At 39.1% G+C, this 26273-nt stretch overlaps 1 protein-coding gene and 1 long non-coding RNA gene across 7 annotated transcripts in view; one reads left to right on the forward strand and one right to left on the reverse strand.

Annotated features, from left to right (window-relative positions):
- PGM2L1 (phosphoglucomutase 2 like 1) overlaps window positions 1-22185 on the reverse strand; it is a 74698-nt gene extending 52513 nt beyond the window's left edge. For all 3 annotated transcript variants that reach the window (XR_014016268.1, XM_081239103.1, XM_081239102.1), the window contains exon 1: window positions 21757-22185. Coding sequence is in view for 2 of the 3 variants with exons in the window: in XM_081239103.1 (XP_081095229.1) it covers window positions 21757-21867 (111 nt within the window). In the remaining variant the exon portion in view is untranslated. The remainder of the gene's footprint in view (window positions 1-21756) is intronic.
- A 65-nt stretch (window positions 22186-22250) lies between these two features.
- Window positions 22251-26273, forward strand: part of LOC308620550 — an 89351-nt gene continuing 85328 nt past the window's right edge. For all 4 annotated transcript variants that reach the window (XR_014016337.1, XR_014016338.1, XR_014016339.1 and 1 more), the window contains exon 1: window positions 22251-22319. This is a non-coding gene — a long non-coding RNA (uncharacterized lncRNA). The remainder of the gene's footprint in view (window positions 22320-26273) is intronic.

Below are 26273 nucleotides of genomic sequence, written 5' to 3' on the forward strand. Positions count from 1 at the left end.
ACACAGCCAAAAATAAATAAATAAATAAATAAAATTAAAAAAAAAAAGACTAAGTGGGAAAGGGAAAAATGTAAAAAAAAGATGTCATATTATAGTTTAATTTATATTAATATATTAAAATTATTTATATATAAAATACTGATGAAGGAAAAAGACCTAGATATATGATTTTCCACAAGACTGACCCCACTTCAGACATTAATCCCAAGCCCCAGGCTACCCTTACTTCTTTTTTTTTTTTTTTTTTTTTTGCAGTACGCGGGCCTCTCCCGTTGTGGAGCACAGGCTCCGGACACGCAGGCTCAGCGGCCATGGCTCATGGGCCCAGCCGCTCCGCGGCATGTGGGATCTTCCCGGACCGGGGCACGAACCCGTGTCCCCTGCATCGGCAAGCGGACTCTCAACCACTGCGCCACCAGGGAAGCCCTACCCTTACTTCTTACAGATTGGCTATAAATCAGGGGTTGCCATGATCCCCTCCTCAGGTTCAATAATTTGCTAGAATAGCTCGCAGAACTCAGGAAAACACTTTACTTGTGTTACCCAGTTCATTATGAAGGACACAACTCAGGAAGAGCCAAAGGGAAGAAATGAACAGGGCAAGATACATACCCAAAACCCAAGGTATTTACCCAACAGTAAAGCATGGAAAGATAAGAGAGTCTGAGAGACAAAGAAGATACAGGGTGAAGGTTTAACACATTTAAGAAGATTCCCTGAAGGAGGAGAAAGATACAGAACACAGCAAAATTGTTGTTCTCCTCTTCTACCTACCTTCACAATTTTCTCTTTGTCTATGTTTTCTAGAGATTAACACCTAGAAACATCATAGCTAATCTTTTGAAATCAAGACAAAAAGAAAATTATAAAAGTAGGTAGAAAAAAATTACCTTCAAAGAAATGATAGTCATTCTAAGTTGACTTTTCAACAGTAACAATGTAAACTGGTAGGCAATGGGATTATATCTTTAATGCACTGAAAGAAAAAACTGCCAGTGTTAATTTCACCCAGCAAAAATATCTTGGAAGAAACACTGTAAAATAAAGACATTTTCAGACAAAAACTAAGAGCTCAATGTCAGACGGAAGTACAATGATCCCAAATGGAAGGTTTGAGTTGAGAAATGAAGAAAAAAGGATATATAGATTACTCTACATAAATATTGACTATAAAAAGAACATATGGTAGGGCTTTTAAAATATAGACTAATAAAAGTAAATATAGTTAGTGTTCTAAAATCCTTGTGTTATCTGAGAGTTAGATAAAGGTATTGATTAACATCTAAATAACACAATGGTCAAAAAAGAAAACAGCAATTAGGAATATTTTGAATCAAATGGTAATGAAAATACTACATATGAAAAATGAATGGGTACAACTAAGTAGTAGTTTGAGGGAGAAAAATGTACATAGTAGAAAAGGCTTAACATTAATGATATAAACATGCATTTTAAGAATGAAATGAGGACTTTGCAGGGGACATGGGTGGTTCGAGCCCTGGTCCAGGAAGATTCCACATGCCACGGAGCAACTAAGCCCGTGCACCACAACTATTGAGCCTGCGCTCTAGAGCCCGTGAGCCACAACTACTGAGCCTGTGTGCTGCAAATACTGAAGCCCATGTACCTAGAGCCCGTGCTCCACAACAAGAGAAGCCATTGCAATGAGAAGCTTGTACACAGCAATGAAGAGTAGCCCCTGCTGGCCGCAACTAGAGAAAGCCCGCGCACAGCAACGAAGACCCAACACAGTCAAAAAAATAATTAAAAAAGAAAGAAAAAAAAAGAATGATATGAACAATGGAAGGACTAAGAGGACATTATGCTAAGTGAAATAAGCCAGTCACAGAAGGACAAATACTGCATAGTTCCACTTATATGAGGTATCTAAATTAGTTAAACTCATAGAAACAGAGTAGGATGATGGTTGCCAGGGGCTGGGGGGAGGAGAAAATAGGTTGTTGCCTTTAGAAGGGTATAAAGTTTCAGTTATGCAAAATGAATAAATTCTAGAGATCCGCTGTACACACTGTGTCTATAGTTAACAATACTGTATTGTGTACTTAAAAATGTGGTAATAGGGTAGATCTCATATTAAGTGTTCTTACCACTAATAAAAGAAAAAAGAATGAAATGAATAATAAAATTGACAATGAACAAAAACCCCTAAACTAGAAGAGCATAAATTAATGAACTAGAAAATAAACATCAAAAGAGAGTATATACAGGGACTTCCCTGGCAGTCCAGTGGTTAAGACTCTGCACTTCCAATGCAAGGGGTGCAGGTTTGATCCCTGGTCAGGGAACTAAGATCCCACATGCCGTGCAGTGCAGCCGAGAAAATATTTAAAAATTAAACAAAATTTTTTTAATAAATAAATAAAAGAGTATATACAAAGCAAAAAATTTGTTTTGAAAGAAAAAAGAGAAGGCACAAATAAATAACATCATGAAAGAAAAACAGGTCAGTGCTAGAGATACCACAGACATTAAAATGATAAAAGGATATTAAGAACAATTTTGTACCAATAAATTTGAAATTTAGACAAAATGGACAATTTTGCTCAAGGAAAAAAAAACCTGATTAGAATTATAAATGTGAAAGAGATTAAATAATAAAATGCTCCTGCAAAGAAAGCTCCAGCCCCAGCTGACTTGAATGGCAAGTTGAAAAGTATATTTAAGAAATAAATCACTCAAATCTTAAAAGAACTCTTCCAGGGAAGATAAAAAGAGGGTACACCCATCAACTCTTTTCCTCTGCTTAGCTTAACCTTGATACAACAACCAAAGATATCATAAGAAAGAAAAATCATAGTCCGACCTCACTAATGAACACAGGTGCAAAAATCATAAATAAAATTTATCAAATCAAATCCAGCAATATATAAAAAGGATAATAAATCATGACAAAGGTGAATTTACACCAGAATATAACGTTGGTGTAATATTTGAAAATCAGTCAAGGTGATCCACAACATCGACAGGTTTAAAAAAAAATCAAATGACAATCTGAACAGACAAAGTACCTGATAAAGTTAAACATTTATTACATATGATAAAATCTTAGCAAACAAGGAATATATACAAACTCAGGATGCATGTGCTAAGATCCTGTTAAGATCCTCCAGAGATCGTTTTAACTGATGGTTGTGTCCCTCTCTAGCTGCTATAGGTACTACTGCTATGAGTTCACACATGCAACCTTCTCTGGAGAACTGCCTTGGGATGATCAAAGGCAGCTTATGCAGAGGACCTGAGGGTTATACACACCTTTCCCCTACAGCCAATAGCCAATGACTGTCTGCTGCAGGAGTATAACTCTGTTATGCAATTAATACTCCAGAGAGCATAGTATCGAGCTGAGATTAAACTTCACCTGAAACTATATCATTGCTTAGTTCTTTCCTTTCCCTAACTCGATTCCCTCACTCCTTTACAGGTTTCTCCTGAGAGAAATCATTTGCACAGAAATTCCTATCTTTGCTTCTAGGGAACTCAACCTAAAATACATACAAGTAAAAGTGTTTAACCTTTCAACTTTTAGCACATGAGGAATAGAAAGGAACTTCCTGAATCTGATAATGGCTAGCTATGAGGAGGAGGAAGGCGGGGGTGGGGGGTGGGGGTGGGGAGAAGAAAATCCTACAGTCCTAGCCAAAAGAAAAAGAGACAAAAAGTACAAGAATTGAAAAAAAAGAAACAAAACTCACATAACTTGCAGATGAAATGACTGAACACATTAAAAAATCTAAAAGAGTAAATAGGGCTTCCCTGGTGGCGCAGTGGTTGAGAGTCCGCCTGCCGATTCAGGGGACACGGGTTCGTGCCCTGGTCTGGGAAGATCCCACATGCCGCGGAGCGGCTGGGCCCATGGGCCGTGGCCATGGCCATGGCCGCTGAGCCTGCGCGTCCCGAGCCTGTGCTCCGCAACGGGAGAGGCCACAGCAGTGAGAGGCCCGTGTACCCCTCCCCCCAAAAAACACACAAAAAACAAAAACCAATAATGCAAATAAAAAAGAAATATTAAAAAAAAGAGTAAATAATTTTTAGAATTAATGTTAGACTATAGTAGAGTTTTTGGATACAAGGTCAATATACAAAAGTCAATTGCATTTTTCTATACCAGCAAACAGAAAAAGAAATAATTTTAAATGGTGCAAAAAAATATCATGTACCACCTGTTCCCTGTATAGCCAAGTAAACTCCAACCATATCTGACCTTCCCACAGGTAACAACTATAACCTCTAGAAAAAATTTGAAAAAAAAAGAAAGAAAACCAAAATCCACAATGACCTTAAGGTCCTGGAGAGTGAACAAATGCAGATTTGATTCTAAAAGGGAGTTAACACTGGGGAGAAGGAACCAGCATGGGATGTTTCCTGTTTTTATGGCTTTTGAGAGCAGACAGTAGTCAGAGCCCTGAACAGTGGCTGAAACACCAATGGAAATCCCACGGTCCTTGTGGCCTGAAGAACCAGAGCACAAAATTCAGGGCAACCACAGCCACTGGAGTATATGTCCAGAAAGGAGAGAGTTGGAGAGGAAGAACCCCACATTCTGTGCATAAACTCTGTCCAAAACTCTAGCTGACTCCTGTACTACATGTGTGGGACAGACATCAGCTAAGGATAAAAGAAGAAACTGAGATTTGAGCAGCCTTCCAGGAAACAGTTTGCAGTTTGAGTTGAACCAAGTTAATTACATGCTAAAATAAACACAATAAACACTCTCTTGAGGAATAATGGATTCCAGGCTCTCCATAATAGAACACTCATAATGTCCATGATGCAATCCATAATTACCAGACAAATGAAGAACTAGAGAAATGTGACCCATTCTCAAGAGCAAAGATAATTAGTGGTGATCAACTCTAAGATACCCAGATGTTAGAATTAGCAGACAAGGATTTTAACACAGCTATTATCAGTGACTTAAAGAAAAATGTTCTTGCAATGGAGGAAAAGATGAGATATCTCAGAAAAGAAATAGAAACTATACAAAAGAACCAGATGGAAATTTTTGAACTGAAAAATACAATATCTGAGATTAGAAATTCACTAAATGGTCTTAATAGCAGAATGGAGATGAAAGAGAAAAGGGTACATGAACTAGAAGACAGATCAATAGAAATTATCTATTCTGAAATACAGAGAGAAAAAGGTTAAAAATAAATTTAACAGAGCCTCCGAGATCTAAAAGACAATACCAAGAAATCTAACATATGTATAAAGAAAACTAAGATAATTCATTGCCAGTGAATCTGTATTACAGTAAATGCTAAAGGAAATTCTTCAAGTTGAAGGGAAGTGATACTACTTGGAAATTTGAATTTTTAGGAAAGAAAGAAGAGCACTGGATATGGTAGACAGCTGGATAAATATAAAAAGACTATTTTTCCTTCTTTATGTTTAAAATGCTTAGGACTGATTAAAGCAAAAATTAAAACACTTTTATAAAAAGTGATACAAATGATAAAGGATGGAGGTGGTATTGATGATAAAACATGGGCCAACAATGTTGCAAGAATTTACAAGGAGTGGTATAATATTAACTCTAAATAGACTGAGAAAAGTTAATTTTCCAAAATTGAAACTAATGAAACAAAATCCCCAAAGCCCTTTATCTGTCAAAGAGATTATACTTGTTCTCAAAAAGCTTTCCATGAAGAAAACTTCAGGCCCAGATGGTTTGGGTGGCAAATTCTATCAAACATTTAAAGAAATAAATGCCATCATACAAAAACACTTTCAGAAAATAGAGCAGGGAACACTTCAACTAATTTTACAAGGCCAGCATAATCCTGATATAAAAATCTAACAGATATACAAAAAGATCCTTACCAAAATATATAAAAAGAATAACAAGTGGTATTTTTCTGAGGAATGTCAGTTGAATCAACATCTAAAAACCAATGTAATTCATTATATCTCAAAGTAAAAAAATTGCTTAATGCTATGGTACACCCAGATAATGGACTATTATTTAGTGATAAAAAGAAATGAGATCTCAAGCCATGAAAAGACATGGAGGAAACTTAAGTGCATATTACTAAGTGAAAGAAGCCAATTTGAAAAGGCTACATACTGTATGAGGCCAGCTATATGACATTCTGTAAAAGGCAAAACTACAGAGATAGTAAAAAGATCAGTGGTTTCCAGGGGTTGAGGGTTGAGGAAGGGATGAATAGGTGGAACATAGAGGATTTTTAGGGCAGTGAAATTATTCTGTATGACAATATAATGGTAGATACATGTCATTACACATCTGTCCAAACCCACAGAATGTACACCACCAAGATTAAAACATATGTATGACCAGGCCACCCAAGATGGCTGTTCTCTTGCTCTCTGAACATCCCCTATTCGACCAGTGCCTGCTTCACCTACACCGTACTCACATGACTAACCTTCCCTCCTAATCATAGAGACATACTTGCCCCCAGCCCCAGCTAGTGATTGTTCTAATCTTCAGATTAGAACATCTCCGCTATGATAGCTTAACAAAGGGGCAGTGAGGGGCATGCTACTCTGCTGGTTTCCCTGATAACTGATGAGCCAACCTGACATCAATTCCCTCTATAACTGGTAAATTGCCCCCTCCCTTCCACAATAGCAAAGACTACTGCCATGTCCTGCCTGCCATCTCCCACACATGGTGGGGTGTTGCTCCAGGACCTTGCTTCAGACATGTAAGATCCTCATGTCCATTAAATCACTGATGTCTCTGTTGCTGACTCGGGGCTCTTTCTTCGGTCTTGAGGCTGGGCAAGTATAAGGCTGTCAGGTCTGCGGGGTGCAGCCCAACAACATAATATAGATGATGGACTTTGGGTGATTAATATGTGTCAATGTAGGTTTATCAGTTCTAACAAGTGTACCACACTGGTGGTGGATGCTGATAATGAGGGAGGCTGTGCATGAGTAAGGGCAGGGGGAGTATGAGAAATCTCTGTACTTTCACTTCAATTGTGCTGTGAACCTAAAACTGCTTAAAAAATAAAGTTTTAATTAAAAAAAAACAAAACATGATCTTCTCAGTAGATGCAGAAAAAGCATTTGACACAAATTCAATACCCAATAATTATTTTAAAATTTCTCAGTAAATTCTGAATAGTAATTCCATTCCTAGGTATCTACCCAAGAGAAATGAAACATGTTCACACTATGACCTGTACATGAATTTTAATGGCAGATTTATTCAGAATAGTTGAAACCTGATGTTTCTCAATTGGTGAATGAATAAACAAATTGTTGTACACCCATACAATGGAATCCTACTCAGCAATAAAAAGGAATAAACTACCAATATGGACAACAAAATGAATAAATCTCACAAGCATTGTTAAGTGAAGGAAGCTAAACCCAAAAAGTCTATATACTGTTATGATTTCTGTAAGGCAAACTATTGGAACAGTGAAGAAATATGACAACTCAACGATAAAAAGACCACCCCCCAAAAAAACGGACAAAGGACTTAAGCAGACATTTTGCTAAAGAAGATGCACAAATGGCTAATGAGCTATAATTACTGATTTATGCTACGACACAGATGAAAATTGAAAACATGCCAAGTTGAAAGAACAGGGACATAAAAGGCCATATATTGTGTGGTTCCATTTATATAATAGGTGCAGAACAGGCAAATCCATGGAGACAGAAAGCAGATTAGTGGCTGTCAGGAGTTAGGAGAAGAGAGGAGTGACTATTAATTATGGGTATAGAGTTTCTTTTTAAGGTGATTAAAATGTTGTGAAATTAGTGGTAATTGCATAACTTTTTTTTTTTTTTGCGGTACGCGGGCCTCTCACCGTTGTGGCCTCTCCTGTTGCAGAGCACAGGCTCCGGACGCGCACGCTCAGCGACCATGGCTCACGGGCCCAGCCACTCCACAGCATGTGGGATCTTCCCGGACCGGGGCACGAACCTGTGTCCCCTGCATCGGCAGGCAGACTCTCAACTACTGCACCACCAGAGAAGCCCATGATTGCATAACTTTTTGAATATACTAGAACCCCTTGAATTAGATACTTTAAAGTGAATTCTATAATTTTATGTTATGTGAATTACATCCCAATTAAAAACAACTACTGGACTTAAATTAGATCAGTGGTTGCCAGGGGCTGGAGTGATGGGATTCACTACAAAAGGACATGAGGCAACTTTCTGCAGGATAGAAATGCTCTATATTTTGATTGTGGTGTTGGTTATGCAACTATTTACACTTGTCAAAACTCTTTAAATTGAACACTTAAAAGGATGAAATTTACTGTCAATTATGTAAATGTAAATTATATTTCAATAAGCCTGATTTTAAAAAAAGTATATAGAAAAGCTGTAAAACTGATGTTGGAGCAGAGGAAAATGGTTAAGTACAGATGCATAGTGTTTTACCTTATAAACCATGAATTAATGACAAACAATATTGGATGGTTTTTTCCTTTCCCTTTACAAAACATATGGAAAATGTAATTTAATGTTAAAAATACAATACTTGGGGGACTTCCCTGGTGATCCAGTGGTTAGAACTCTGCGCTTCCACTGCAGGGGGCACAGGTTTGATCCCTGGTGGGGGAACTAGGATCCCACATGCCACGCAGCACAGCCCCCACCCCCACCCCACCCCAAAAAAGAAAAAAAATACAATACTTGAAAAATGCTTGAATTCTCAGTGGCTTTATAAAACAGAGTTGTTTTTTTTTTTTAAACAGAGTTTTAAAAAAGGATATGCAAATTACAAAAAATAAATTCATGTCAGTGTGAGTTGTGATATAATGTCAACTCTTTTACTGTTAAGTTTTCCTTCATAATTATGTAAAAGTTCCTTGATATTTGGAGGAGAGGACATTTAAGTCATTTATTTTATGTAAGTATGAATCTAATTTTACAGAAACCACAAATACAACTGATTACTATCTTTGTAAAATGTGACATTTCTATTTAGAGAACATCTTAGGCTGTATTTGACATAAGTTATTGTTGACTTCTCTTTTTAAAGAACTATAGCTTCTCAAAATCTTACAGTGTACTATTTAAGGATAAGTTAATAGTATCCATATTTTCAAAAGTTATATACTAAGCATATATTATAAGAAATGTAATACTTCAATTTTGATTGAGTGTTTTCAGGCATTGAAATAGTTTTGACTAAGGATTTTTTTTTTTTTTAAAGCTGTTTAACCTCCAGGGTTATCTTTATTTAATTGAAAAACAGGGACTTCCCTGGTGGTCCAGAGGGTAAGACTCCGAGCTCCCAGTGCAGGGGGCCCGGGTTTGATCCCTTGTTGGGGAACTAGATCCCGCATGCATGCTGCAACTAAGAGTCTGCATGTCTCAACTAAGAGTCCACATGCCGCAACTAAGAAGTCTGCATGTTGCAACTAAGACCAGGAGCAGCCAAAATAAATAAATAAATAAAATAAATAAATAAGCAAATAAATAAATAAATAATTTTAAAAAAGAGAAAAGAAAAACAAAACTATTTTTTAAAGAAACAGGAAATTTAGACAAAACCCTAGTAGTCCTAAATATGCCTTAGTTACTTTGGGGAAAGGAGGAAGAGAGGAGAATGGGATCAGGGAAGTAGACACAGAAATTTAAACTGATTTTACAATTTATTTCTTTAAAAAGGAGAGCTGATTCAAAGTTAGCAAAATGCTGTGATTTAACAAAATGGGAAGTGTTTACCATTCTGTGTGTTTTTAAAAAAGACAGAAATCAATTTATTAATAAGTCTCATTATTTCTTCCTTAAGTTTCTTATAAGATTCTATGAGCATCCTAATATAAAACTTTTATATCTATATTTCTAGAAGAGTCTCCAAGCTACCCTCTGCTACTCTAAACCATCTCATCCTGATTACATACTGCAGCCAGATTAATCAACCAAGAACCAACAATAAAGTCCAATTCTGATTACATCAAATGTAAAGGTTGGGAAGGGTGGGATCAGATCTCAAAGGGCAGAGGAGTTCAAAACCTTTTTGGATTCAAATACTCTCTCCATTTCTCTGAGTTTGTGTGTAGGTTAAACAAAAAGGTAATTACTACCTCATACAATCCTTGGAAGGATTTAAAAAGACTTTTTATATGAAGGTGTCTAGTACCATGTTTGGCATATTGTCATTCAATAAATACTAGTTTTCCTTCACCTATTCTTAATCACCACAAGAGTCTAACACATGTGCTCTACCTGAGTTTTTAAAAAATCTCTTCATATATGGTCAGTTAATCTATGCAAAAGAAGGCAAGAATATACAATGGGGAAAGGACAGTCTATTCAATCAGTGTGCTGGGAAAACTGGACAGCTACACGTAAAAGAATGAAATTAGAACATTTTCTTACACCATATACAAAAATAAGCTAAAATGGACTAAAGACCTAAATGTAAGACTGGAAACCTTAAAACTCCTAGAAGAAAACATAAAACACTCTTTGACATAATCGTAGCAATATTTTTTTGGATATACCTCTTATGGCAAAGGAAACAAAAGCAAAAATAAACAAATGGGACCTAATTAAACTTAAAAGCTTTTGCGCAGCAAAGGAAGCCATCAACAAAATGAAAGAACAACCTACTGAATGAGAGAAAATATCTGCAAATGATATGACCATTAAGGGGTTATCCTAAATATATATATCCTAAATATATCCTAAATATATAACCAGCTCATACAACTCAATATAAAAAAAACAAAACCCATTAAAAAAATGGGCAGAAGACCTGAATAGTTATTTTTCCAAAGAAAACATACAGGGACTTCCCTGGTGGTGCAGTGGTTAAGAATCTGCCTGCCAATGCAGGGAACATGGGTTCGAGCCCTAGTCAGGGGAGATCCACATGCCGCGGAGCAACTAAGCCTGTGCGCCACAACTACTGAACCTGCGCTCTACAGCCCGCAAGCCACAACTACTGAGCCTGTGTGCCACAACTACTGAGGCTGTGTGCCACAACTACTCTAGGCGGCCCACCTAGAGCCCGTGCTCCACAACGAGAGAAGCCACCGCAATGAGAAGCCCGAGCACCACAACGAAGAGTAGCCCCTGCTCACCCCAACTAGAGAAAGCCCGCGCACAGCAATGAAGACCCAATGCAGACAAAAATAATTAATTAAAAAAAAAAAAAGAAAACATACAGATGACCAGCAGGCACATGAAGAGATACTCAACATTGCTAATTATTAGAGAAATGCAAACCCAAACTACAATCAGGTATCATCTCACATCGGTCAGAATGGCCATCATTTAAAAGTACACAAACAATAAATGCTGGATAGGTTATGGAAAAAAGGGAACCTTCCTACACTGCTAGTGGGAATGTAAATTGGTACGGCCACTTAGGGAAAACATTAAGGAGGTTCCTCAAAAAAAAAAAAAAAAAAAAGAGCTACTATATGATCCCGCAATTCCACCCCTGGGTACATGTCTGAAAAAAACGAAAACACTAATTCGAAAAGATACATGCATCCCAATGTTCATAGCAGCATTATTTACAATAGCCAAGCTATGGAAGCAACCCAAGTGTCCATCAACAGATGGATAAAGAAGATACAACACACACACACACAATGATGAAATTTTAAAATTTTATTTATTTATTTATTTATGGCTGCGTTGGGTCTTTGTTGCTGAGTGTGGGCTTTCTCTAGTTGCGGAGCACGGGCTCTAGGTGCGTGGGCTTCAGTAGTTGTGGCACGTGGGCTCAGCAGTTGTCGCTCGTGGGCTCTAGAGTACAGGCTCAATAGTTGTGGTGCATGGGCTTAGCTGCTCCACGGCATGTGGGATCGTCCCAGACCAGGGCTCGAACCCATGTTCCCTGCATTGGCAGGCAGATTCTTAACTTTCCTGCGCCAGGAAAGTCCCCCAAATAATGAAATTTTGCCATTTGCAACAACATAGATGGACCTGGAGGGTATTGTGCTTAGTGAAGTAAGTCAGACAGAGAAAGACAAATACTGTATGTAATCACTTATATGTAGAATACAAAAAATAAAACAAACTAATGAATATAACAAAACAGAAACAGACTCACAGATATAGAGAAAAAACTATGGGGAGAGGAAAGGGAGGAGGGGCAAAATAGAAGCAGGGGATTAAGAGGTACAAACTACTATGTGTAAAATAAATAAGCTACAAGGATATATTGTACAGCACATGGAATATAACCAGTGTTTTATAATAACTTTAAATGGAGTATAATCTATAAAAATTTTGAATCACTGTTTCACACCTGAAACTAATGTAATACTATAAATCAACTATACCTCAATTAAAAAAAATCTCTTCATTGTTCTTGCATGTCCCCTGTTCAGTTTCATTTCCGTGATCAGTTTCATTCTATTTTATTACTCTATTTCTCCCACTCTAAATTTTCTGCCCCCATATCCACCATCTATTCCTATCCTACTTAACCTTCAAGACCCAGCTCAAATTCTACTTCTTACTTAAAGTCTTCCTGACTTTGAACTCCTATTGCTCTTAGAAACCATTACCAGACAGTTGACCACTTAACTGTTCTTTGTTCATGTTTGAATTTTTACTTTTAATTATTAATTATAAGTACATCAATACACTTTCCTTGTTTTAAAAAATACTAATAACGCAAATAAAGCTACAGAGATCTTTGACTATTATCATTCCCAGACCCCTCTTTTAGGGGGGCCAATACTGTATGTGATGTATCTTTCCAGACCTTTACCTACATCTACATACTTACAGAAATGTAGTTTTGCTTTATCTTTTTATTTTATATACGTGGTATCAAATTGTACACAATGCTCTGGAACTTGCTCATTTCATTCAATAAATCTTGGAGGTCCTCTCAATACATGTAGATATGTGTATTCTTTTCAAATGTCACAGTGTTCTAGTTTATTTATTTATCCTTTCCCCTATTGGTGGGCATTTAGGTTTTTTTTATAGTTTTTACCTACATGAATAATGAAATATTTCAGAGGGAAAATGACATGAGAAAATTCTGAAGCAGAAACCACAAAACAAAACTACCACTTACACTGAAGAGATTTTCTAACAAGGTTAAGTCTGGTGAGCCGAAAGCTAAGATGACTTTGTATCTGAGAAGCATATTATTTTTCATTTACATTATAATTTTCATATTCTTTTGGGCACTCAGTAAGACCATTTTCATAGTTTTTTTTGGTAAGGTATAGTGCTCATTAAATTATTTGGTGTAAAAGATCCCATGCAGGATTGGATATACTACCTGTCTGTTTATTCCTTCCACCAGCATTAATCATTTTCTCCATTAACTCCCAACACCAGAGGGCAGCAGCCTCAGTACTAATTAGCAATAATGTAGAGAGTTAAGTGACTTAAGAAAAAAATACTCCTTTAGTAAAATCTACACTAAATTACTAACCAACCTTTTATTTGGGGGAGAAGTGTTTCTAAACATATGAAATAGGTAAAAACAACCAAATAAGCAAAACATACTGTCTTTCCACAAAGATAGATAAAAGAAATCAAATTTAGATTATCCGGGGAGGGACCATGAAAATCCGAGCTAGTAGAATATAACATTTACATTCTATGGTTAATTTAATGTATCTTATAAGTACAATTCAGAAGAACCAAATAAAGATAAATTCCTTTTCATTAGCTTTTTCAAAGAGGAGGAAAGGAAGAGATGGGGAAAAAATAATTCCAGATTAAAGATATATCCAAATAGACTTCTAATGGCCTTGTAGAAAACTTAAAGGAACTAAACAAAAAACCTTTATGAAAGAAAAAACAGGGCAAAGAAGACCCCCAAATAAAAAGCAGAAGTAGCCAGTCTACCTATTTTGAAATTTTCAGGTGGGAAAAAAGAAAGTGCTTTCAAATAAGAATCCTTTCCCTTTCAAGTATAAGTACTTTTTAAATTCACGGACTTTAATTTTTAGAAGTTTCAGGTTTACAGAAAATTGAGCAGATAATACAGGGAGTTCCCATAAATCCTCCCACCCAACCCGTTTCCCCTGTTGTTAACATCTCGTATTGGGTCTGTAAAGAGGGGAGGTAAGGGGACTTCTTTAATGGGTATAGAGTTTCAGATTTGCAAGATAAAAAAGTTCTGGAGGGCCTCCCTGGTGGCGCAGTGGTTGAGAGTCCGCCTGCCGATGCAGGGGATACGGGTTCGTGCCCCGGTCTGGGAGGATCCCACATGCCGCGGAGCGGCTGGGCCCGTGAGCCATGGCCGCTGAGCCTGCGCATCCGGAGCCTGTGCCCCGCAACGGGAGAGGCCACAACAGTGAGAGGCCCGCGTACCGCAAAAAAAAAAAAAAAAAAAAAAAAAAAAAGTTCTGGAGATCTGTTTCATAAAAATGTGAATATGATTAACGCTATTGAACTGTACACTTAAAAATGGTTAAGATGGTAAATTTTATGTTATGTGTTTTTTACCACAATAAAAAATTAAAATTTTCTGTTTTGTCTTCAGATTGATCCTCAACATTGAAAATAATGTTAAGTACCAGGTTAAGATCATCTAAATATTGTTCACTACAGACCCTAGTAGTGGGCTTGGATAAAATTTCCTTCTCACCAGGCCCACCTTGTGTCTTCTGAAGGTACTGAGATCAAATGGATTTTTTGTTTCCTTAAGCTCCATCAATTAATTGTTCAAAATCATGCCCTGTTTTAGTTTTCTTCAGTTTTGAACCATAACTTGCTTAACCAGGTCTGTTTTCCTTCCTTCCTCCCCTCCCTCCCTCTTCCCCTTCCTCCCTTTCTTCCATCTGTGGATAACTGCTTTTCTTTTTTTGATGTTGCTGTTGCCAGAAATAACATGCCATCTTCAACATTATCATTAACATCTTCCAGCTTTTTATTATTTACGGCATAGGCATTGCATTCTTTTTCAAGACACATTTCTTTGAAGCCCAATGTCAAACTACTACACAGTTGTCATCTGGGATTTCTTTACACTGGACTCCTGGGTTAGTTCCTTCATGTCAGCTTCCCTCATATCTCCTATTTCCTTTTGCTATAGGTTTTTTCAACTTATGCTTTTATATTTTCTATTGCATTTGGCAGGGGGTGGAGGGATACAGTTGTTTTTTTTTCCCTTAACTCCCAAGAGCTCATTCTTCTTTCCTATTCCTTTTTCATCTTTCATCTTTCATCATTCCTTAGCATCTTTCCTTGTTTGATGGAATAATTATCTTTTTAAACTTAATTTTAAGATTTTAAGTTCTTATATTCCCTTATTTACCTCAGTTCCTTTCTGGGTCCATTGCTTTGTTTTTATTTTTCATGCTGCTTGTTTTCTTTACATAACTTGATCCTTGGTTAGTCATTGATATCCACAGATTTTTCTGGGAAGCTGGTATGGGTTTTCTCTGGTTTTGTATACATAGGTATGTTTTCTGCCAATCTCTTCTCAAATAAAATGGCCAGTTGGGAGCTCTGTGTTTGTGAGCTAAGCTTACTGTTCTGGAGACTTTGTTAGCACTGATTACATTATTTAAGCTTTCAAGAGAATAACTAAAACTAATGGCATAATGAAATTTAGGAAGGGTGGGGACTCCCCTGGCAGTCCAGTGGTTAAGACTTTGCCTTCCAGTGCAGGGGGTGCAGGTTTGATCCCTGGTCAGGGAGCTAAGATCCCACATGCCTTGTGGCCAAAAAACCAAAACATAAAACAGAAGCAATATTGTAACAAATCCAATAAAGACTTTAAAAATGGTCCACATCAAAGAAAAAAATCTTAAAAAAAAAAGTTTAGGTAGGGTGGAGAACAGTGTTAGTGAGCTCTCATTTTTCATAGTATGTATTTGACAGATAACATCCAAAACAAATCAAGGAATAGTGGTACTAGCATATTATTTAGTCTTTTGATGGTAGTCATGAGAATAACTAAAGACACACAGTTAAAAATGGTTTTTAAGGAGCAAACTGAGGATGAGAAGAGGCAATTAGGAACGCCGCTTTCTATTATAATCCCTTTGTACTAATTTTTAAAAATCATAAGCATGTATTTCTTTGAAATAAATAAAAATAAATTAAAAAATAAAATGGTAGAAACTGAAGAGCAAATGTAAGAAATTTGGAAATAAAAAGAAAAAAAAAATGTGTGTGTGCGTGTGTATCTCCAAACCCTTATTTATATGTACTAAATCTCTTGGACAGAGGGAGAATGTTGTTGCCAAGGAAACCAAAGCAACTGTTGAGCAGCAAATTCAGCTCTTTTAAAAAATATTCCATGGCAATTTATTCTGCAGAATATTACAGCCTACCACAGCTTTCACAAAAGTCAATAAAATGGTTTTAATGAGGTCCTTGAAACTTGGTTTATTATGTCACTAACATTTACTAAATATTCAGGTTACAGAGTCTAGTACAGTGATAAGAAAACGAGAGTAAAGGTCAGATATCCTAGGTTTGGTACCAAGTGTACCACTTAAAAGCCATATGTCCTTGAGCAAGTCGTTTTCCTTGTCTGAAACTAAATTTCTTTACTTATAAAAATAGGGATAACTACTACCTAGCCTGCCTACCATACACGGTTGCTGTGAATATCAAATGATTCAGATCATCAAGGTTTGAAACACTACACAAATAAATTCAAGTAATAGCACTAATATTTTCCAAAATTAATAAGGTGATAAGTGCTCTTCATTGATTAAATGCCAAATTATGTAAAGTATTAGAAAAATGTGAACAAAAAATGTAATATAGACCAGTATTGTAAAAATTGGATTGAACTAGGTGGCAGATCCAAGTTCTGGTCCAGGCTCTACCCACCACAACTGATAATTTCCACAACTTCTTTGGGTCTCTGCATAATGAAACTGGACTAGACAACCTTTGTAGAGCTGCTTCATAGGTGTGTTTTCCATCACACGATGATGATTTAAAAGGAAATTCATTCACCACTTTTCAAACAATTTGGGCTATATTTTGCTTGAAAAACTTTCATTGCTAGATGTTTGAAAATCACTGACTTTAGAATGAAGTCTTTTATTTCTATTTTCAGGCATTTCATAACCCTAACCTAACTAACTTATCTTTACCTTTACCTTCTACTCTTTCTCAACATAGACCTACATTCTGAGACCATAGTACTCTACTCATTATTTCTCAAAACGCCAAACCAATTCCTGCCTCCACATTGTTTTCAATATGTATGTAGCTGTTGCTGCTACAGCTGGCTGAGCAGCTCTGCCCTGGGTCCCATCCTACCCCCCCACCCATACATTCACACACCCAAATTTGGCCAGTGCTTAATATCTTTGATAAGACTGTTTTCAAAAAGTTAAAATTTACAGCATATCAAAAACAGGAGAGAGTTGTCATGTTAAAGAGAACCTGGCTTCTAGGCCAGCAAGACTTGTCTGTAATTTGATAGAATGTATGAAAGCTGTGAAAGAAAGAAGTAGGAAGGAAGTGGGGGCCTTAGTCAGCTCTAAAAGATAGAAGGGGAGAGAACTGTAGAAGAGTCATCTGTGCATTGCCTGGAGGAGGAACACCTTGATCCACAGACTTGTTGGATTCCAGGGGTAGGACAGTCCCATCATAGAGATTGATGCATTTACTTATTACAGGCTAATGCTGTTAAACATTTATGCCATATATCTGACTCCCTGTGATTTGATTTCACAATCACTAAAAATCTTCTGATTCTTTGACTTCCCTTATGGTGCATCTAGAAAATGGCTTGACTGAGATGAATCTATTTATATTACAACTGTGCCATAAATTAATAAAACAGCATTCTGAATTCAGACATCAGTTTCTGTAACCTTGAGCAGGGTGAGTCCATCCTGAGACAAGACAGACTAACAAATTAGTCTGAAGGTATAGGAACCAAGGGTCAGATGCTGGACTATACTAAACGGCACAACAGAATGCCACTCCATAGAAACAGGAATGGGTACCTGGGACCTCCCCAATAAACACCCTGTCTTGTTGCACTAATTTCTTTTTAACACTTACATACACCTTTATTTATTCAAGGCCACTAACGACATACTAATGCGTTTCTATGACCTGGTCTACATGCCTTTCCAACAATTTCTCTCTATGTACCCTAAGCTACAGCAGAAACAAATGTTCTAAGTATACACATTAATGTTTTTATCTCTACTTGGAATATTCCTCCTCTCAATGTTGACAAGTCTAAATTTTAATTAATCCTGAAGGTTCAGCACAGATAACACCTCTTTCATGAAGAGATTTCAAAGAACACCACCCGCCAAGGCTAAAACTAGCAATACTGGTGACCTGGGCAAGTAGCAAGTTGCCTTTAGATCAACTTATGTCTTAGTACTATGTGCCAGAGTCATCAAGATGATGACTTGATGACCAGAGTCATCAAGAATCAGGGCATTTGGTAGGTTCTTTTTTTCACTATAAAAAAAAAATAGGTATTCATCAGGTATTAAACTCAGTTTCTCTGTGCTGGAAGACCACATATGCTATCCACGTGTAATGCAATAAATGCTGTTGGTCTGATCTATTATTTTACATTTCTGCACTCTACATTTCAGTGCCCTGGGACATCATAGCCTAGCTTACCTACACTATCTATCTACAGTAGATATACCTTTGCTTACTAATTAAAAGTATTTTTCTCATTAAGAGAGGGATCAATTAAGTAAATCTTATTTTTATTAAATAATGATTAAACTTATTTAAATCTGTTTATCTGTTAAAGGCACTTGTTACTTGCTCCCTGTATTATATTTGTGAGCTTTTGTTTTATTTTCCCTTCTATTTTCTTTGAAGATACAATCCATATCTAGTTCATCTTTGTGTCTCCCACAGATTTTCAGCCAGTGCCTTGTATGTAGAGGGCACTTTAAATATAAATTAATTTCTCTTCGACTTTCAGTGAAGGCTCTTCTCATTCTTTTTAGATGCATCCCATCTTCTTATCGTCTTCCTTGACTACCCAGTCCACAGGTCACTTACTTTTAAACTACTATAAAAACTGACTGCCTATAAACCATTTAATTGCCACCAATACCACCCTTGCGTTATCTTTTTACATGTATATGTATTTCATAGTCTTTTTACATTTTAGTATACCCCAACAATATCTAGGTATAGCCTGGACAATTAATAAATATTAATTCGGGCTTCCCTGGTGGCGCAGTGGTTGAGAGTCCGCCTGCCGATGCAGAGGACACGGGTTCGTGCCCCGGACTGGGAAGATCCCACATGCCGCGGAGCGGCTGGGCCCGTGAGCCATGGCCGCTGAGCCTGTGCGTCCGGAGCCTGGGCTCCGCAACGGGAGAGGCCACAACAGTGAGAGGCCCGCGAAACGCAAAATAAATAAATAAATAAATAAATATTAATTCATTCAGGTAACATTTAAAAAAAAAAATCAAATCAGCAGACCCATTAGGAAAAGTGTAGTCAAAACTGGCACCTAAAGAGAACAAAAGATTTCACCCATGGCAATGAAAAACAAACTCCTATTGTTGAAGGGCCAAAGGCTATGACATCCATAGTAGTTACTAGTAAATTAAATTGTGTTGGAATTCTACAAGTGTCTTTAAAGTTCATAAATCTTCCTTTCACTTTAGGGAGACACAAGTGCAACCACATTCATTTACTGACAGCAGATGGCTTTAAACAACAGCAATTAACTATATTAAACATGTAAGGATAACTTTCATTTGTAATTTAGTTAGATATCCCTGCTGAAGATATTTATACAGTCAGTTTGTAGTATATATCATTTCACAGTATGCTAAATCTTAGCTCTTTTATTTCTATTAGGCTTCCTCCTCCCTAATGAACTAAAAGTAGAAGAGCAATCTCTGAATCTTCACTTCTTTTGTATCCTTCCACAACAAGGAACTATATTCACAGCAGGCAATTAATAAATAAAAAGTTCAGCTTTTCTTACTGAGTTTCCACACTGCTAATAAGTAGATGAAATACAAAAATACATCAACATCTCAAAAGCAAAAAGAGAGAGAGCATGAAAAAGGCAGGGGAAAAATGTGGTTTCACTTCCAAATGTGCTGAATAAGAATAATTATGTATGTAAGGAGGCCAGCTTTAGGTTTTAATCATTGTTTTTCCACTACCTAATAATTTGCTATTCAGCTCCTGCTGTCATATAGGTTTTGGGTTGGGTGGCATAAGCTCACCAGGTGACCTAATGGATTTAAAGTTATTTGCATTTTGCACATCCTTAGGATAATTAATGGGATACCACAGATTTTTCACACTTGATTGAAAAAATATATATGTATATACATACATATTTTTTATATATATGGTCAAATCCCACAAAAAGGGTGTTAGCTCTCTAGTGTCTCAGTCAGAACACTCTAGAGCCTTGCTACTCAAAGTGTGGTCCACAGCCCAGCAGGATTGGTATCACTTGGGAGCTCATTATGAGGCAGAAGCTCAGGCCCCACCCCAGGTGTCCTAAATCACAACTTGCATTTTAAGATCTCCAGGTGATCGGTAAGCACTTCAAAGTTTGAGCCGCACTGGTTTAGACTCCAGAGGAAGTATTAGAATGTCCAAGATACATATGATCAAGTAATACTAAATAACTCATAATTGCTTATTTGTTGGTCTTCCTCATCTGCTGACTGAAGGCTTTTCGAGGGCAGGAACCCTTTCTAGCTTCCTCACCACCAGCATACCCTGGGCCTAAAAGGCCCTGAAGCACTACCCAGTGCTCAATGGATATTTTTTGCTGAATGCATGAATGACTGAACAAAGTGAAAATAAAACTTTTTAAGAAAACTAATAATCCTTTAGGAAATTGAATAACATGATTTCACATATTACCACACTAATTCTTTAATTCAGTATTATTAATTCCATTTAAAATATGTTGCCTTCTCTATTTCAACAAATTCATTTAATGCATTCGACAAAGCAAAAGCCTGGATTATCTTGCTCTGTTGGAGCCAAGGGCCTCTTACAAGTGAAATAACTGCATTTTAATTTTAGCTCTCACATATCCATCCTATATGCCTGCACAAGATGAAATCATCGCAACAGTTTGGAGGGGGTGGGGGCAGAATAGAGGAGGAATGGGTAAAGCAAAAACAATTCTGTATCAGGAGCATCACATGAAATCTGGAAAACATGATTTTTGGAATAGGATACTTCCATAAAATAACTCCTGGCCAGAGAAAGAAAGAGAACCCTTATCTTTCTCAAGAGCAAAAGGTGATATTAGAGAATACAAGGGAGCGATAAAAGACCAGCGACTACCTAGCGACGCAAGGTGGAAACACACCAGACCAGAACTAAAAAGGATAGCGGTTAGATAGCGTCCAAGCACAGAGCAAAAAACCACTTTCAGATTTGCAGAGAAGGAAGTCAAGAGAGAAGAAAGGGGAAAGGAAACAGTTGTATTAAGGGTATAGCTTACGATGATGATTAATTATTATTTATTATTATTTTTTTGATTAAGAGGGATGACATACACTTAAAGCGGGGGGGAAGGATGGGAGGAAGGGAGGTTGCACTTTCGCGCACTGCAAAAGGAAGGGACTACAGGCGTTCTTTCTCAGCTCAGACGGTCCCAGGGAGGCAGCCCAGGCATAGGTGGGTGGCAACGCCCGGCTCCGCTAGCCGCTGCAGCATGGCCTGAGCCATGTCCCCCACAGCCTGCCTAGCACCGGGTGGGGACGGGAAAGGGCGTACACTGGGTGAGGGGCGGATGCCGGGCTGACCAGGTACCCACCTTATCCCAAGGGAGCCACTGCCCAATGGCCGTGTCTAGCTGAGGGTCCCCGGAGTGATAGAGGGCGGATGCCGGGCTGACCAGATACCCACCTTATCCCAACGGAGCCACTGCCCGATGGCCGTGTCTAGCTGAGGGTCCCCGGTGTGATAGGGGGCGTGGAGTAGGTTGGAGTTCAGGTCCCCCTCGGCGTTTTCAGCCATGGCAGCCAGACTTGGGTGTGCGGGCCTGGGGGGCCGGCGAAGACACGTAGCTGGAGGGGCTTGACGTGCGCTCACCAGGATCCCGACGCCCCCTCCTCACTGAAGGGCATCAGAGACCAACCGCAGGATGTTTGTGCCAGCTCCTGCCGCAGCTTTGGGGGAAGCAGGAGAGAGGGGGGACGCGGCCGCCCCGCTCCCAACGAGACCAGCTCCTGGTCTCTCTGGGCGACCAGACTGTGGCGGTCCCACCGAGAGAGAACAACAACAGTTCTAGATGTCTGGGTCGTGGCCCCGCCGCGGCCGCCGCACTCGCCACTCTAGGCCCCGCCCCCCGCGCCGCTGGCCCCGCCCCTTCCCACCCCTGCTGACTTAAGCTTCCGAGACCCGAGGCGCGAGCCGGGAAGCGCGCTTCCGACGCCTCCTCAGCTGCGCAAGTTAGGACCCGCGGCGTGGTGAGGAATTGGGGCACAGCCCTTTTTATTTTTTAATTTGCCTTTTTCCACGTGTTTTATCCTTGTTACAACCCCCACACATTCCCACTCGTCTCATTTTCTGGATCAGCCGCTACGGCCACCACAACGCGCTCCGCCTCAGGGCTCGCTTTGTGAATCCCCGTCGCGCGCATAGGCCCCCTCCCGTTTGGTCCAGGGGCGCCCGCCGGCGGGAGGGTGCGCGGGGCTGTCCCCGCACGGCGTCACGGGAGTTGTAGTTCTTTTCTTTCCTCGAGGTGTGTGGAGACCGCCGCAAAGACTACAACTCCCAGCAGCTCCGCGCCATGCGTTTTCTCAAAGGAAAAAAGATCTACCTCTAGGCTGTTCCCTACGGACACGCCCTGTCCGCATTAGGTTCGCTGCGGTTTGTGGCTCTGGGCTTCAATTAAATTAAACAAGGACTGGTACAGTAAGGGGACAGCTGATACCCATTCAGTGCTTTACAGTTTACGAATCGCGTTCTGTCGTTTCAACCATCGTGTGACAGAGTAAATGGACGTGATCCATCTCCATTTTACACACAAAGAGGAAACTGCCTCTGAGTGAACCGACTTTTTCAAAGAGGCGGAATTCGTGATGCAACAAGGGTTCCAACCTCATTTCAGATCTCAGATGGCAGTTCTTTTTGATCTGCTGCTACAGTGGACTGGGAGGCAGAAAGAACAAGATGGGGGAAAACAAAAATCAAGTTGTGAAGAGGGAAGATGTGTCAGCATTTAACCATAACATAAGTAAGAATGAATAGGAGAGTGCAAAAATCAATGGCAGTAGGAATACAGAGGAAGAAGAAAGATTATTGAAATAGCCTTAAATTTCTCCTTATTTTGGCCTCCTCTCTTCTACAGAATGCTCACCTTTCAAGTCACACGACTTTAGGTGTGGGAGTTGCTGAGAAGTGCTTACCTGTCAGACGCAGCTGCTCCTGAGTTTCTTGGTGTAGCCTTACAATGGCTCAATGATTTTTTTTTTTTTTTTTGCGGTACGCGGGCCTCTCACTGCTGTGGCCTCTCCCATTGCGGAGCACAGGCTCCGAACGCGCAGGCTCAGCGGCCATGGCTCACGGGCCCAGCCGCTCCGCGGCATGTGGGATCTTCCCAGACCGTGACACGAACCCGTGTCCCCTGCATCGGCAGGCGGACTCTCAACCACTGCGCCACCAGGGAAGCCCATGACTCCATGATTTTGATCGAGTATCTTGTAACTCTTTCTCTGGTCAGCTTTTTTGCAAGGAGAGTGTAATAGTATTTACACCTTGGCTACAGTAACTTAATGAATGGCTTTAAAATGCTTTGAGGTTCACAGATAAAATACATAATAAATTCAAAGTATTACTTTCTTTCCTTTAAAAATGCCACTTACCATAATAAAATCCCAACTACCACGGTACAAAAGGATTGTAGCACCAATCCCTGAAAAATAACGTGCTGTGGTTGGGAATTACAGTTTTTGCTAATTAGTTGGGTGTTTCCTTTATGGAGTCAGCGGGTTGTTTTAATCACACAAGGCCTGGGAAATAACCATGAGGCCTGGAGAGAAATTCATCAGTCACTATCATTAGCATTATTGTCTGCGATGAACGTTAATTAAACATGTACTCTATGCTAAGCATTATGCCAGGGGCTGAGGCTACAAGAAAGTATGCAGTTGTTCATTTCAAGAAATAAAATCTGTCTGGGCAGACAGGATGTATGCAAGAAAAGATAACCCATGATAAACAGCAAGTGCTTGTTGCAGACAACTGTTAAGGATTTAGAGTGTGAGATAGTTGATAAGAGCAACAAGTGGCAGAAGGGACCAGCAATGAGCTTTGAAGGACAAAAAATTAATAACTAGAGAAAAAGGTAGAGGGCATTTTAAACCCATAGACCATTGGTCTCCCTAGGAGTTTGTTTAAAATATATATTCCTGGGGGCTTCCCTTCCCTGGTGGCGCAGTGGTTGAGAGTCTGCCTGCCAATGCAGGGAACACGGGTTCGTGCCCCGGTCCGGGAAGATCCCACATGCCGTGGAGCGGCTAGGCCCGTGAGACATGGCCGCTGAAAAAAAAAAAAAAAAAAATATATATATATATATATATTCCTGGACACTGCCCCAGAAATTCTGAATCAGTACGTTGGGATGGGGATAGGGCCTGGGTATGTACATATTTAACAGATATCTATTGATTGTGACATAGGTGGCTACTCAAAGTGTGATAGGAGGACCAGTCTGTTAATCTTCTGGGAGCTTATTAAGAAATATAAAATTTCAGGCCCCATCCCAATCTACTGAATCAGAATCTGAATTTTAACAAGATCCAGTGATGATTTATATACATATTAAATTTGATTAAGCAGTGGTTTTTATAAGACAATTCTATTTCTATTCTGCGAAACACTACTAAGTCAACAGAACTTTCAAGAGATATAACTATATAGGGCAAGTATAAAAGATGGGAGAAAGACAAGTTTTAATTCAATACCAGAGTCAACCAGCCCTCAATTTTATCAGCAAGATCAAGACAGACATAAACTGGTTACCAGAAACTGCCCAGCATCTCCAGTTTGTTGCTTAGGAATTGAAGGGTAACCAAGAGGACCCAGAACTCATCAAATCCAAGAATGGTATCTAAGTGTGTCCAGAAGAGGGAGTATAATAGTTTTCCTAGTCAGGGAAGCTCAGAAGCTTTCATTTCTGTTGGAATTTTCCCAGGGTGTCCTGCATTTTTATTTGCTAAATCTGGCAACCCTAACTGTGGTTATGAAAGAGAATAGCTCTCTTGATCCTAATATATACCTTTTATTTATTGTCTTTAAAAATTGAATTAAGGGGCTTCCTTGGTGGCGCAGTGGTTGAGAGTCTGCCTGCCGATGCAGGGGACGTGGGTTCGTGTCCCGGTCTGGGAAGATCCCACATGCCGCAGAGCGGCTGGGCCCGTGAGCCATGGCCGCTGAGCCTGCGCGTCCGGAGCCTGTGCTCCGCAACGGGAGAGGCCACAACGGTGAGAGGCCCGCGTACCACAAAAAAAAAAAAAAAAAAAAAAAAATTAAGCTACTCAAAGTTCTTATTCTGTCAAGGTAGCAAGAAATTAAATTTTCATCAATATCAGGGATTCTCATCTCCAACCCAGACTTTAAACGATACTGGGGAAAGAGAGCAGATAGCTCTAGTTCATCACGGTTTCTGCTAACATCTGTATTGTCCAGAGTCATAGTGGTCTCTGGAAGTCTGACAGCTTTCTCCTTGCATACCATTCAGGTATGGCCAGGAAACTTGGCTGAGGCTATGAACCCCAAAGCCTCTGTCTAGGCACATGGCCATCTCCTCTAAAATCCTGCCAGTTCCTTGAAATGCTGCACCAAGCAGAGCTCAGGTCTCATCACCTTCCTATTTTAAAACTTTAAAATTTGAGGAAATCTGTCATTCTATCATTTTGCTTGTGATCACTCTGAAAAGAGACGTATTTTCTCTTCTTGTTGTTCCCAAAGATGCTTGTCATAAACTCTAGTGAATGCTGTATTAAAAAAAAAAAAAAAAGGTCAGGAAAGGAAATGAGTATCTTGCAAGCAACTTTCTACTTTTAGCTCCCTTACTTAAAATATCTGCTGAGGGACTTCCCTGGTGGTCCCATGGTTGAGACTCCACGTTCCCAGTGCAGGGGGCCTGGGTTCGATGCCTGGTCAGGGAACTAGAGCCCGCATGCCACAACTAAAGATCCTGCATGCGGCAACAAAGATCCCGTGTGCAGCAACTAAGACCCGGTGTGGCCAAATAAATAAATTAATGAATTTTAAAAAAAACAACAAAAACCCTCTGCTGAGACAAGGGATACAACCACAACAAATAAAAAGTGGTTTTCTTTGTGTAAGGGGAAAAAGATGCAGAGCACACCTGGGATTAGGGTGAAGCAAGGTAAAAACAGCTTTATTGAGATATA

The sequence above is a fragment of the Mesoplodon bidens genome (genome assembly GCF_964165515.1).
Source record: "Mesoplodon bidens genome assembly, chromosome: 7".
In the NCBI taxonomy this organism is placed as follows: Eukaryota; Metazoa; Chordata; class Mammalia; order Artiodactyla; family Ziphiidae; genus Mesoplodon; species Mesoplodon bidens.